This window comes from Heptranchias perlo, chromosome 9 (genome assembly GCF_035084215.1).
Source record: "Heptranchias perlo isolate sHepPer1 chromosome 9, sHepPer1.hap1, whole genome shotgun sequence".
NCBI lineage: Eukaryota > Metazoa > Chordata > Chondrichthyes > Hexanchiformes > Hexanchidae > Heptranchias > Heptranchias perlo.
In genome coordinates, this window is record NC_090333.1 from 59,856,980 (window position 1) to 59,872,888 (window position 15,909).

At 41.1% G+C, this 15,909-nt stretch overlaps 1 protein-coding gene across 2 annotated transcripts in view; it reads left to right on the forward strand.

The window, feature by feature from the left end:
• The window catches only part of lrrc39 (leucine rich repeat containing 39), a 28,024-nt gene that overhangs the window by 6,181 nt on the left and 5,934 nt on the right, over positions 1–15,909 (forward strand). The window contains exons 6-9 of one of the 2 annotated variants that reach the window (XM_067990594.1): positions 3,005–3,150; positions 8,028–8,180; positions 14,743–14,876; positions 15,619–15,851. In XM_067990594.1, the coding sequence (XP_067846695.1) occupies positions 3,005–3,150; positions 8,028–8,180; positions 14,743–14,876; positions 15,619–15,680 (495 nt within the window). In that variant the 3' untranslated portion in view covers positions 15,681–15,851. Of the gene's footprint in view, positions 1–3,004; positions 3,151–8,027; positions 8,181–14,742; positions 14,877–15,618; positions 15,852–15,909 lie in introns of those variants that run through there. The other variant, XM_067990595.1, reaches the window with a different exon arrangement.

The following is a 15,909-nucleotide window of genomic DNA, read 5'->3' on the forward strand; positions in this document are numbered from 1 at the left end:
TGGAAGGGCATAAATGCACCTTATATGGCCTAAAATATATAGAATACAAACAGAAAACGCTGGAAACACTCAGCAGGTGAGGCAGCATCTGTGGAGAGAAGAAGGCAGGATGAGATCGAATAGAAACATTAATCCTACCTTCATCTCCACAGATGCTGCCTGACCTGCTGAGTGTTTCCAGCGTTTTCTGTCTTTATTTCAGTTTTCCAGCATTTGCAATGTTTTGCTTTTTGTTTTCTAAAATAGATATAGTTATTTTCCTTAATGTAAAAGCCAGCAGAGTTTTGCAGAGCCCAGCTACATTTAGACTGCCAAACTCCAACTGAAGTTTACTCTGAAGGAGGTAACTCTTCTCCGGTGAACAGGTTGGTGCATTCGCACTTGGTTCCCACTTCAAAGTGATGCTAAAGATTATGTATAAACAGGATTGCTGGCAGATTGAGTGGTTCTACAAAACTGACATTCTTTCTCCAGCATTTGCTGGATTCAGACCCGAGCTGTCGTTCTCAGATCTCGGCCTAAACACGGTCTACTGCAGTTCAGGCTCCCCAAGGGAAAGTTTAGCAGGCCGGGAAGAGGGGGAAAAATCCCCCAAAAATATCACCAATTTTACATTTTCCTGAGGATAATTCAATAATTTTAAATAAAAATAAGTGTGTCCTGGCCCCGCCACTGGAAGAATCATCAAGAGCTGTATTCGGGATTTGGAGATGCCAGTGTGAATGGGGCCACCAAACCCGAAGTGAACTTAGGAGAGATTAGAGGGTTGCATCTTGAAATCAATTTTATTCATTGCAAGTTAAATTTAAAGTATTAATCTCAGGACAAATATCTAACTGGCTTCTCCTTTCTCCTCCACCCTGCAAATTTATCTCTGGAACGGTGCTTTCCAAGCTAGCCTTTCAATCACATTCCTTCTGTTCCCATCCCTTCCTGGCCCCCATGTTAGCTGATATTGTTAACGGTTCCCTCTGCTCAGGTACAGTCCACCTCCCCTTCAAATCTGCTGTCATCACCCCCCTCAAAAATCCCACCCTTGACCCCTCTGTCCTTGCAAACTACCACCCCATCTCCAGCCTCCCTATTCTCTCCAAAGTCCTTGAATGTGTTGTTGCCTCCCTAACCCTGCCCATCTTTCCTGCAACTCCATGTTTGAATCCCTCCAATCGGGTTTCCGCCCCTACCACAGTACTGAATCGGCTCTTATCAAAGTCACAAAGGACTTTGTGACCGTGACGATAGTAAACTATCCCTCCTCATCCTTCTTGACCTGTCTGCAGCCTTTGACACAGTTGACCACACCATTCTCCTCCAAGGCCTCTCTTCCGTCGTCCAGTTGGATGGGACTGCGCTCGCCTGGTTCCATTCTTATCTATCCAATCATAGCCAGAAAATCACCTGCAATGGCTTGTCTTCCTGCTCTTGCACCATTACCACTGGAGACCCCCAGGATCTATCCTTGGCCCACTCCTATTTCGCATCAACATGCTGCCCCTCAGTGACATCATCCGAAAATTTGTCAGGTTCCACATGTACACTGACATCATCCAGCTGTACCTCACCACCACCTCCCTCGACCCCTCCAGTGTCTCTGATTTGTCACACTGCTTGTCCGATGAGCAAAAATTTCCTCCAACTAAATATTGAGAAGACCAAAGCCATTGTCATCGGTTCCCATTCACAAACTCTGTTCCCTAGCCACTGACTCCATCCCTCTCCCTGGCCACTGTCTGAGGCCGAACCAGATCGTTTGCAACTGTGGCGTCCTATTTGACCCTAAGATGAGCTTCTGACTACATATCCGGTCCATCACCAAGGCTGCCTACTTCCACCTCCGTAACATCGCCCATCTCCGCCCCTGCCTCAGCTCACCTGCTGCTGAGACCCTCATCCATGCCTTTGTTCCCTATAGACTTGAGTATTCCAATGCTCTCCTGGCCGGCTTCCCATCTTCCACTCCCCAGAAACTTGCTGTCCGTGTCCTAACTCACACCAAGTCCTGTTCACCCATTACCCCTGTGCTTGCTGACCTACACTGGCTCCCAGTCAGGGAACGCCTCGATTTTAAAATTCTCATCATTGTTTTCAAATCCCTCCATGGCCTTGCCCCTCCCTATTTCTGTAAACTCCTCCAGCCCTACAACCCTCCAAATCTCTGCGTTCCTTCAATTCTTCCCTCTTGCATATCTCCGATTTTAATCGCTCCACCATTGACGGCTGTGCCTTCAGCTGCCTAGGCCCTAAGCTCTGGAATTCCCTTGCTAAACCTCTCCACCTCGCTACCTCTCTCTCCTCCTATAAGATGCTCCTTAAAACCTACCTCTTTGACCAATCTGTCCTAATATCTCCTTATGTGGCTCAGTGTCAGATTTTGTTTGATAACGCTCCTGTGAAGCGCCATGGGACATTTTACTATGTTAAAAGCGCTATACAAATGCAAATTGTTGCTGTTGCTGTTGTTAGGTTATTTTGTCATAAATCTCTTTATGAAACATTTAAATATTTACCCATCTATATAAACATTGACAGGTAAAGATAGTTATATTTTTGTGAGAAAATATAATAAATATTTTAGGTAAAATCCCGTAACCCAAAGCAGGGTATGGTCACCTGGTGGTTATGGTGCTGGACTAGAATGGCAGGTCGTGAATTCAAATCACCCCATGGAAGTTTGTGATAATTGAATTTTAAAAATCTGACAATTGGTAGCACCAGAAAATAACCATGAAAATATTGGATTGCGGTCCAAACCCAACTGGTCCATTGATGTTCATCAGAGAAGGGAACCTGCCACTTCTACCCATTCTGGCCTACATGTGACTCCAATTCCACACTATCTGGTTTATGTTGACTTTTGATGACCACAGGGCACTTAGGGATAGGCAATAAACATTGGTTCGTAAGTGTTGGCCACATCCCATGAATAAATATTTTAAAACAATTGTGTAAAAACTATGGTGGACGATTGAACCTGTTTAACTGCAAATGTCTTGCACTTCTTTAGCTGTCTAATCTGCAGAGGCTCTACCACCTCGACCTGTCCATAAACTCTTTCACCACCTTCCCCTCGGCTGTTCTGAACATGCCCGCACTGGAATGGTTAGATATGGGCAGCAACAAACTTCAGGAGCTGCCGGATGATGTTGCCAGGTAACAAACAGGATTTTTAACATAAGCCAGTTTCTTCATTTCTTGCTCTTACAATGATTTGAAATTTAAACCTCCCAAGACTTCCATTATCACAATATCTTTTAAAAAGGTAATAATTATAGTTAACATTACATTTCCTTCAGCTATTTCTGGTGATGCTGCATTGCTTAAAGTGATTATCATTAATTTTTAAAAAGTTTTTGATTTCTTACATCGTCCTTTGAGTGCCCACTTTTCATACACACACCTTTCATAAAGGACCTAACAAAATTTTAATGAAAACCATACTTTATATTTTATAGCTCTTATAGTCAAGCCTATGGACTGTGTGGTTCCACAGGACTTTGTCCAGGCACAGCCAAGTGCATGCTGGTGAATGTGCTTTCCTAAGACGCATCAAAAATATTTCATTATAAATGTAATTTTTAAAAAATGTAACCAAAATGAAGATAATGCTCCAACTAACGTTACGGTTATTCATGTAATGTAAACAAACATTTACTTTTTGTTGTTTTATAGCATGTAGTTCATCATCTCTGAGAGTCGAAATTCTTTGTCCTGAGTTTTATTTCTTTGATCTCTCTTGAAAATAAAAAGAAAACCTTGCAAATTATTTTTACCCCACAATGTGGAGAGGAACAATGCCAAGCTACAAACATCCAATTCAATGTGCTTACTGTACCAAGTCTCATTTTGTCCATGATGAATCCTACAATGTTTTTGTAACAGATTGATTGTTTGAAAGTTTTAGTGTAACATTGCCACAAATTTACACCTCGAACAAACTCAAACCATTATTACACAGAAATATATCTGTAGATCATTTTGAATACATTTATAATGAAATATTTTTGATCTGTAGATCATTTTGAATAATGGTATTATAATAATGACCATTACAAGGAATTGTATATGGAAGTATACAAACACTTGTACTAAATTATATCTTCATCTTCTAAATATATATAGGACACAAAAGAGAGCAGCTTTCATATTTATTATTTACTGAAAAACTCTTGTCGTTCCCTGTAAAGCCCTTCACATCAGCAGGTGAAACAAACATTTTCAAGGTCATCTTTGAGGGTATCTGCTGGTTATTTAATGTCAGAAATGCCTGAAAAAAGTCTCCCTCAGATAGAAGTACATAAAGATATCCCACATCACATGACAACCAAGTGGAAAGCAGCAGAAAGTCTTTGTCTGTGTGTGTGTGTGAGTGAGTGAGACAGAGAGACCCATGATGGGAGTTACAGTTTTCACCCTGCTCCTGTAGAACTACAATACTCAAGAGTGATTGAGCCACAAAATTTATAAATAAGGAAAGGCAAGCCCAGCAGAAAAATAAAATAATTCAATTTTTTTCCAGCTTTTTATACACTAAGGCATTAAATGAAAATTCAGACAAGTGCGGCTTGGGATCAACTATTTTCTCTTCCTCAGATGACTGCTGTTTGTGGCAGGGATGTATATTTTTGCAACTTACGTTTAATAAACCAGCATGTCTTTATTTACTGTTCTAGGAAGAAAAGAGAATATAAACAGCTATTTATGCAGCTGCATTGCATAAAGAAAATACTATGTATTTTGCAAGAAACAATCAAAAACACTTACTGTGTAGATAAACTTCTTTGTAAATTCTTAGATTGCAGCTGTCCACTGCTCCTGTGTTTCCACAGCCCTTGGATTTACTTTGAACAACACCACAGGTGATCTTTAATATTATATTAAAAATGGTATGTCTATGCGCACTGCCTGTCTGTCACACTTGAGATGCTGCATTCTGGCATCACACTCTGGAGTCATATTTTGTTGATTGGCTCAATTTCATATTCTTAAAACAGCAAGAAATCAGAACTCTGTAACTATGAGAAATTATAAACATCTGCCAATAAAAAGAGACTGAACCAATCAAATTGCTCAAATTGGTTTTCCAAAATTCTTTCATCTGCCAATTTTCCTTTCCCACAAACTCAAATACCCAGGATTCAAAAGATATTTTAAACATAATAAAACATTTTAAAAATCACATATTTTCACAATAACATGATTACATTTACCCATGAAACAATCTTTTGTGTCTTTGAGTAGTTTCATTAGCACCAATTGATCTCCCATGGTGCTGTATATAGGGAGGCAAAACTAAACAGAGTTTTCAGGTGAAATGAGATTGGACAGCGGGGAATAATGAGACCAGGGTTGATGGTGGACTATGACATTGAAGGCTAGAAGAGACTGTAGATGAAAGTGGGGCAGGGTAGGGGAGAGGGGACGGTGGAGCAGGTTAGTCAGGAAGAGGATAGGCAATGGTTAAAGCCTGTGCATGAAGAGGAATGATACAACAGAAATACAGGCTTGACGGGGGATGGGGAAGGGAACAAGGGGAGATGAGGATGAAGGGGAGTGGGGGAGGGTGTGAGAGGAGGGGGAGACAGCAGGAAGAGAGGCCCTGAGCAACATATAAAGACAAAAGTGCTACCTGAGAGTAAAAAAAGTGTTTTTGAAAAAAATCAGTTTCTCCCTGTTTAAAAAAGACAGGACCACCAAAGCTGTTTTAAAAAAAAATATATATATTCAGGAGATTGGGGGAGGGGCCAGGCTAACAGACTCGCAGGGGGGAATTCTGGGGTGCAAATTAAAGGCAAGAAAGGTTGGATTGGGCTCGATGGTCAGTGCTTATTGAGTATTGGTGGACACCCTTTTCACAGAAGCACCAGAAGGTCATACTGGGAGCCACGGGGGTGGAACTTCAGCTGGAGTGGTAGATATTGGCCCATGGATTGAAGAGACAGTGGAGCTGGCAAGTATCTTTTTTTATTTCAAAATATACTTTATTTCATAAAATGTAAGGATACACACAGTTCAATGTAAATACACAATTACAGTTCAAAAAATACAATACAGATCATACACACTCCGATCCTATCATTACAATTCAAAACACAGTACATATCTTCTAATACATGCAGTATGATATAATGTGGGATGGCTTTACACGGTGGCCTTTCCCTATAGAGCCTTTGCGAGGCCACACCTTGCTTCAGTGTGTCCCGCAGCATGTACTGCTGGACTTTGGAGTGTGCCAGTCGGCAAGAATCAGTCGTGGACAGCTCCTTCAGCTGGAAGACCAGCAGGTTTCGGGCGGACCAAAGGGCCTCCTTCATCGAGTTGATGGTCTTCCAGCAGCAGTTGATATCTGTCCCGGGAACAGCCCGTAGAGTACAGCGTCCTGTGTTACCGAGCTGTTGGGGGATGAACCGGGACAGATACCAACACATCTCGCTCCACACCCTTCTGCGCGATGGGGCAGTCCATCAGGGGGTGGACGACGGTCTTGTCTTTGCTGCAGCCTCGAGAGCAGCTCGCGGTGGTGGTAAGATTCTGTGCGTGCAGGAAAGACCATACTGGGAGGGCCCTTCTCACCACCATCCAAGCTAAATCTTGGTGTCTGTTGGTCAGTTCCGACGACGAGATGTTCTGCCAAATGGCTTCGATCACCTGGTCGGGGAACTGCCCAATCGGATCCACCCTCTCCTTTCCCTGCAGGAGAGCTGGCAAGTATCTGACAGGGCAGTAGTAGAGCTCTTGGGGATGCGACATAACAGAAACCAGCAGGATTCTCTCAGTCTACATCTTGACGTGTCACTTTAAATTCTAAATAAGCAAATCCAAGTAATTGTAGCTGTTTGTAAAGTTGCTGAAGATGTTTGCAGGTCAAGTGTAACTGCTTGTAAAGTTCTGAGCTTAAACCCCATTCCAGGACATAAGCAAAAGTGATTTAAAAACATTCTAAAAACGTATGTGGAAAAAAATGTTCAAATAATTTTCTGCAACTTTGGATTCTTCTTCCGTGTCAATTTTTTTCCTTTCCTTGCTGGTGTTTGGTTCTACAGGAGTCAGGAACCCTGTAAGACCTTGTCTAAGTGTCAATTGCGAATGTTGGTTTGGCCCAGTTGGCTGCACTCTCATCTTGGAGTCAGAAGATTGTGGGTTCAAGCTTCTCTCCAGTACTTGAGCATATAGCTAGACAGTACTGACAGAGTACTGGACTGTATATCTAGAGGTGTCATCTGTTGAATGACCTGATAACCTGAGGCAACATATGCTTGTTCTGGTGGATGGTAAAAGATCCCTTTGCATTATTGGAAGGACAAGGACTACTTCTTGTATCTCGGAAAACAATCCTGTATCATTAGAACCAGATTAACCGGTCATTCATCTAATTGGTGCCTGTGGACTCTTCCTGTATACCCTAATTGTAATTCATTGTATATGAAGGGCTATATAAGTATTTTGTTCATGTGAGCCATGACAGTGAGTAGGCTACTCCACTTCAGGGAGCCTCACAGCCGAGAACGATCCTGGCATCACCTGGTGTCCGTACAAGTGCATGTTCAATAGGAGCCATTGGATAGTAATCAGTAGCAGCAAATCTGGCTGATTTTCCTATACCTAACACATTGGGGCTGGGACAATTGTAATATCTTGACTGAGGCCAGTTAACTCATTCAGCAGTGACCAAAAATCGAACCTGGAGTTTTCCTGGTCTGTATGGCCCAGCTACTCACTAGGTAAACTTGCTGAGCCTTCAGGAAAGCTACAACTTTGGATTTCTAGAGGTGGGGGGCATTGAAGGCAAAACACTCTCTGTAATGGAACTGTACTGATGTATCTGTATTATGTTGAGCATCTACAATAGTAGAGCAAGAGTGTAATATTTATTTAGTAAAAAGCAACTGAATACCATGGGTTGACAAATGCAGATTTGCAAAACATCCCCGTACAATTGTGAAGCAGATCAGACAGAATTTCTAGGCGTATAAATGTATTTCTAATTTATTTTTTACTAAAAACTACGTGTTATATTTCTCCACTGACAGAATGGAAAACCTGCACACCATTTGGTTACAGAGGAATGAAATTGTTCACCTGCCGGAAGCCATCAGTAAGCTGAAAAATCTCAGCACTCTAGTTCTAACCAGCAACAAGCTGCAGAAAATCCCAATTTGTATGGAAGAAATGATCAATTTGAGGTAATGAAGCACTGGAAACTAGTCATCCCAACTAATCATTCCATTTGCACATAGTGGCCAGTGGTTTTCTGCTTATTTGTAGGTGGATAAATGCTGGCTAGTGAGTGCAGAACCAGAAAACCAAGCCAGTAGGTTCTTTAGAAGGACATTCAAAGTATGTGAGCCGCTTGGTGTAATGTTAATTTTCACAATGAACTTTCAGCTTCTCACTCTGTCCCAGAGAATTAAACATATATACAAGCATTAGGAGTGGTGTCCCACAACGGTGGCTCTGTTGGAAGAGTCCTCCAATCACATCCACAATACAATGATGAATGTGGTCAGTACCCCAGATTGCCCTGGAACACATGGCAGCTCCAGAATGGTCTGCAACAGAGATCCCCCAAACAAAGGCCTAATAACATAAAAATTCTAGCATGGAAGCTGTGACTGCTCCCATAGACACTTTGGGTGTCAGAGTGGAGAGAGCCGTTTCTTCCAAGCGATTTGGGCTGGAATCTGGAAAGTATCTCTCAGGGCTTCAATGATATGATTGGTACAATTTGGGCAGCTTTCCTGCTGCTTAGTGGCCGATCAGAACCAAGGCCAAGTACCTGTGGTCTGGTAGATCAGTGCTTCCAAGATGATGTGTCTGAAGACTATACCATGTACATGGCCTGCTGCCAACCCCCTTATCTAACAAAGATTTATCAATCTCAATTTCAATTGACCCATCATCCACAGCCTTTTGGGAAAGTTCCAGATTTCCACTACTCTTTGTGTTAAAAAGTGCTCTATCCACCATGCTAGTAACTTTCTTAAAAAGTTCAACTAGATTAGTCAGACATGACTCACCCTTCACAAATAAAAACGTAAGAACATAAGAACATAAGAAATAGGAGCAGGAGTAGGCCATAGGGCCCCTCAAGCCTGCTCCGCCATTCAGTAAGGTCATGGCCAATCTTCAACCTAAACTCCACTTTCCTGCCTGATCCCCATATCCCTTGATTCCCTTAGTGTCCAAAAATCTATCGATCTCAGTCATGAATATACTCAACAACTGAGCATCCATAGCCCTCTGAGGTAGAGAATTCCAAAGATTCACAATCCTCTGAGTGAAGAAATTCCTTCTCACCTCAGTCCTAAATGGCCAACCCCTTATCCTGAGACTATGTCCCCTAGTTCTAGACAGTCCAGCTAGGGGAAACATCCTCTCAGCATCTACCCTGTCAAAGCCCTCTTAGAATCTTACATGTTTCAATGAAATCACCTCTCATTCTTCTAAACTCCAGAGTATAGGCCCATTCTACTCAATCTTTCCTCATAGGACAACCCTCTCATCCCAGGAATCAATCTAGTGAACCTTCGTTGCACTGCCTCTAAGGCAAGTACATCCTTCCTTAGGTAAGCAGACCAAAACTTCACACAGTACTCCAGGTGTGGTCTCACCAAAGCCCTGTACAATTGCAACAAGACTTCCTTACTCTTGTACACCAACCCCCTTGCAATAAAAGCCTACATACTATTTGCCTTCCTAATTGCATGTTAACTTTCTGTGTTTCGTCTACAAGGACACCAAAATCCCTCTGAACACTAACATTTAATAGTTTCTCACCATTTAAAAAATATTCAGTTTTTCTATTTTTCCTACCAAAGTGAATAACCTCACATTTCCCCACATTATATTCCATCTGACACCTTCTTGCCCACTCACTTAACCTGTTGATATCCATTTGCAGACTCCTTGCGTCCTCCTCACAGCTTACTTTCCCACCCAGCTTTGTATAGTCAGCAAACTTGGATACATTATACTCGGTCCCTTCATCTAAGTCATTAATATAGATTGTAAGCAGCTGAGGCCCAAGCACTGATCCTTGCGGCACCCCACTAGTTAGAACCTGCCATCCCAAAAATGACCCGTTTATTCCTACTCTCCGCTTTCTGTCCATTAACCAATCCTCAATCCATGCTAATATATTACCCCCAATCTCATGAGCCCTAATCTTGTGTGACAACCTCTTATATGGCATCTTATCGAATGCCTTTTGAAAATCCAAATATACTACATCCACTGGTTCCCCCTTATCTACCCTGCAAGTTACACCCTCAAAAAACGCAAATAAATTTGTCAAACACGATTTCCCTTTCATAAAACAGTGTTGACTCTGCCAAAATATATTATGATTTTCTAAATGCACTGTTACTATGTTCCTAATAATAGACTTTAGCATTTTCCCTACTACTGATGTAAGGCTAACTGGCCTAGTGTTCCCTGTTTTCTCTCTCCCTCCTTTCATGAATACCAGGGTTACATTTGCTACTTTCCAATCCACGGAGACCATTCTAAAATCTAGGGAATTCTGGAAGATCTCTGCAGCCACCTCTTTTAAAACCCTAGGATATAGGCCATCAGGTCCATGGGATTTGTCAGCTTTTAGTCCCATTCATTTTTCTAAAACTCTTTCTTTACTAATCTTAATTACTTTAAGTTCCTCACTCTCATTAGACTCTTGGTTCCCCACTATTTCTGGTATGTTTTTTGTGTCTTCTACTGTGAAGACAGATATAAAATATTTGTTTACTGTCTCTGCCATTTCCTTATTCCTCATTATAATTTCTCCTGTCTCTGCCTCTAAGGAACCCATGTTTACTTTCACTAATCTCTTCATTTTTATATACTTGTAGAAGCTCTTACAATCTGTTTTTATATTTCTTGTTAGTTTACTCTCATATTCAATTTTCTCACTCTTCATCAATTTCTTGGTTATCCTTTGCTGACTTCTAAAACTCTCCCAATCCTCAGGCTTACTACTCATTTTGGCAACATTGTAAGCCTCATCTTTTAATCTAATACTATCCTTAACTTCTCTAGTTAGCCGCGGTTGGATCACTTTTCCTGTGGAGTTTTTATTCCTCAAGAGTATGTATATTCATTGGGAATTATGAATTATTTATTTAAATGTTTGCCATTGCTGATCTACAGTCATATCTTTTAATCTAATTTCGCAATCTACTTTAGCGAACTCGCCCCTCATACTTATATAATTGGCCTTGTTTAAATCCAAGACCCTTGTTTCGGACGTAACTACATCACTCTCAAACTCAAATTGAAATTCTATCATATTATGATCACTTTTCCCCAGAGCATCCTTTATTATAAGATTACTAATTAATCCTGTCTCATTACATAATACTAGATTCTAAAATAGCCTGTTCCCTAGTTGGCTCCTTGACATATTGTTCTGGAAAACTGTCTCGGATGCATTCGATGAACTCGTCCTCTAAACTACTTTTGCCAATTCGATTTGCCTAGTCTGTATGAAGATTAAAGTCCCCCATGGTTACTGCATTACCCTTGTTACATACTCTTCTAATTTCCTGATTTATACACTGTCCAACACTATAACTACTGTTAGGTGGCCTGTAAACTACTCCCACCAGTGTTTTCTGTCCCTTGTTATTTCTTCGTTCCACCCAGACTGATTCTACATTCTGATTTTCTGATCTAAGATCCTTTCTCACTACTGTCTTTATCTCATCCTTTATTATCAGGCCTACCTCCCCCCTTTTCCATTTTGCCTATCTTTTCTAAAAGTCAAGTACCCTGGAATATTTAGTTCCCAACCTTGGTCACTCTGCAACCACCTCTCAGTATTGACTACTAGATCAAACCCATTTATCTCTATTTATGCCATTAATTCATCTATCTTGTTATGAATACTTCATGCATTCAGATATAGCACCTTTAATTTTAACTTTTTACTATTTTTCCCTGATGTGACCTTAGTCACTAATGCCCTATTACTTTTGTTAAGCCCTTTGTCCACTCCTGACACATTCTGCTTGTTTTTACTCAAATCGCTACTCTGCTCTACAGCCTTGACTTTTCTTTTCAGACTGATATAATTACCCTTACCTGAACCCTCCCCCACTCTTATTAGTTTAAAGCCCTATCTATAGCCTTAGTTATTCGATTCGCCAGGACACTGGTCCCAGCTCGGTTTAAGTGGAGCCCGTCCCAACAGAACAGCTCTCTCCTTCCCCAGTAGTGGTGCCAATGCCCCATGAATTGAAACCCCTGCTTTCCACAACACTCTTTCAGCCATGCATTTAACCATCTAACCTGCCAATTTCTGCGTGGCTCAGGTAATAATCCAGAGATTATTACCTTTGAAGTTCTGCTTTTTAATTTGATCCCTAGCTCCTCAAACTCCCTCAGCAAAACCTCATTCCTAGTTCTACCTATGTCGTTGATTCCTACATGGACCACGACAACTGGATCCTCCCCCTCACGCTTCAAGTTATTTTCCAGGAGATGTCCTTAACCTTGGCACTAGGCAGGCAACACGGCCTTCTGGACTCCCGATCGCGGCTGCAGAGAACAGTATCTATCCCCCTGACTATACTATCCCCTATCACTACCACATTCCATTTTAATCCCCCTACTTGAATGATTCTTGTACCACGGTGCCATGGTCAAATTGCCCATCCTCCCTGCAGTCTTTGTTCTCATCCACACAGGTAGCAAGTACCTCGTACCTGTTTGAAAAGGTCAAAAGCTGAGGCTGCTCCATCACTGCCTCCTGGGTCCCATACCTACCTGACTCGCAGTCACATCCTCCTGTCCCTGACCACTGACCAAATCTAAACCTCTACCTAACTGAAGGGGTGTGACTGCCTCCTGGATCAAAGTGTCCAGATAACTCTTCCCCCTCCCTGATGCATCACAATGTCTGCAGCTCGGACTCCAGCTCAACAACTCTGAGCCGAAGTTACTCGAGTTGCAGACACTTACTACAGATGTGGTTGCCTGGGATCATGCTGCTCTCCACAAATGCCCATATTCTGTAGTTACAACACACCACCTGCACTGCCGTTTTTATCTAACCTTGTTTTATTTATTTACTTAATTGGAGTTTTTATTCACTCGATATTTCTAATTTTATTAACTAATTAGTTTATCTAGTTTAAGTTTTTGATTTAATAAAGTAATAGCAAGTTATAGTTTCCCAGCTCTTAGATTAACCCACTGCCCTAACTTAGAGTAAACAAAAACGGTAATATTCACCAACCAATCACCTACCTGCTGTCCTGTAACATCACTCTTTCAAATTTCTGCCTGTGAGTTAGTCTCAACTGTAAATGAAGGAGGGTCCGTCCACTCTCACTCCTTTTATCCCTCGCTCTCACTCCTTTTATCCCCACTCTCACTCTCCTCTCGGGCCTCCGCTCTCGTTCCTTTTGTCCCCGCTCTCCTCTCGGACCTCCGCTCTTAGGCCTCAACTCCCGCTCTCCTCTCGGGCCTTTTATCCCCGCTCTCGGGCCTCTCCTCTCGGGTCTTTTTATCCCTGCTCTCAGGCCGTGTCAACTCTCTTTGATTAGCTCATAATTGTCCAAGTGCTCATGATAGATACCAGTAACCACCCCACAGCTGATGTTAAACTGACAGGTCTGTAGTTACCTGGTTTCTCCCTCCATTCTTAAATAATGGAGAGACATTTGCAATTTTCCAATCCAAAGGCACAATTCCCAAATCTGGAGAGCCATGGAAAATTATGATTAACACGTCTACAATTTCCTCATCGATTTCTTTTAATGCCCTGGGGTGGAACCCATCATCAGGTTCTGGAGATTTGTCTATCTTAAGTCCTTTAATTTTTTTCCATTGCCATTTTAAACTTATTTTAAATCCATTAAGTTCCACACCTTGACTTATTTTTACATTGTCTTGTACCACTGGCATTTTGTCCTCTTCCTCCACTATGCAAACAGATACAAAGTATTCATTAACAAGTTTGCTATTTCCTTATTTTCCTTTATAGTCTCACCTGCATCTGCCATTAATGGGTCCTTTACCACTCTTACTCAATATATTTCTAAAAATCTTTACTGTTAGGTATGATACCACTTTTACTGTTGGGTATTATATCACTTTTACTGTTAGGGTTAATATTCCTTGCAAGTTTTTCATATTCCCTTTTTGCACCTCTTATTACGTTCTTTGTAACCCTTTGTTGCTTTTTATAGCACTCCCAGTCTGCTGGATTCCCACTTTTCCTTGCATTTGTGTAAGCCTCTTCTTTTAGTTTGCTACTGCCTCTTGCCTTATTCATTGACCATGGTTGCTTAACTAAACAAGTGGAGCTGTTGCCTTTTAGGGGTATGTACGGATTATGTGGAGTAAGCCTTTGACTTAGTGGTTGCAATCCCGCCTCTGAGTCAGAAGGTTTGATACCCACACCAGACAGCCCCATCGAGCTGAGACTGGAATATGGTCTCTAAATACTAGGTTGATATCCAGCGGGATACTTGTGTCCGGACGGAGTAACCACTGGCTCAGCGGTACTATTCCCACCTCTGAGTCAGAAGGGTTGGGTTCGGGCCCCACTTCAGACAGCCCCGGCAAGCGGAGACCAAAGTGCTGGCTCGGAATACTGGATTGTCGTCCAGCGGGGGTTATATGTGTTGTCAGATCTTAGATGTATACTCTATTTGGAATATTAATGTAATTTATACTTTCGCTGATCATGCTGAGCAGTACAAAGAATTATTACTGATCTGATATGATTGATGTATTTGAAAGGTTTGTGAATCTGAGGGACAACCCTCTTCAGCTACAAGTAACTCTACCCCAGTGTGAAAACGCAGAGGAAGAGGAAAACCGTGAACTATTTGGGATAGAATTTATGCAAGCCTACATTCAGGAATTAAAAAATAGTGAGTAAAAGGAAATTTTATTTTGTGAAATGATTTTTTTAAAAAAACTATCAGTGTGAGAAAATTTAAAAAAATATCAGCCTGAGTTACACAGCTGCACCAAGAAAAACATCACAGGAGATAGGATCTAGGTAATGAAATAAACATTTGAAAATCTATGAAAGATTGATGTAGAACAAATGTCAAATCATTAGTGTTAAAGACACTATATTGCACTGGACTCACAGTTACACAATGAAACACCGCTACAATTCTATAAAATTGTGGATATGAATGATACTCCAAACTCAGGAACTTATACACTCGACTGAGTCATAGGAAACTCCACATCGATGGTCTGAGTAGGAACAAAACAGTTATGTTTGCAAGACAATATCTTCAACTTTGTTATAGATTTTTCATAAATATTTGATAAAGCCTAAACAAAGCAAGATACAAACGCAGGTGTAGCTGCTCTTTACAATGAATTATATTACTGTCCATTAACAAAAAAGGATATTGTAACTTTAAACCAAGTTACAGCCAGTGGGAATCGTTTGTCGTGAAAACATAAGATTTCAGATTTCCTCTGTGCACAATTTGTAGCAAAACTGTAAATACACTTGTAAATAACATGTTTACAATTTCATTACAAATAGAGGACAGAGAAAATCTCCCCATTACAATTCTTAAAGAAATTAATTGTCTGTAAAATAGAACATCACAAACTAACAAACCAGTAAAGTTATTTTTTGTATTTCAGGCAAAACTAAAACTTGTACCTCAGTTTTGTCAGTTACAATTGAGGCTGAAATGTCCTATTGAAATCAAGCTGCCTTCTGTTGCAAAGCAAATGTTGGATTAAATGAACGGAATGCACAGCTAAATATTCGTCATTTACCTAAACTTGTGTGGATTCTTCAAGATTGTTGAGAAATTATGACCTGAAGGTGCTTCTCTGGTGTGAAATGAAATTAAAAGAGATCCAAATGAAAACTCCATAGCTGAATGTTATTCCTGTCACTATGTGCAGTAGAAAATGAAATGTGCTACA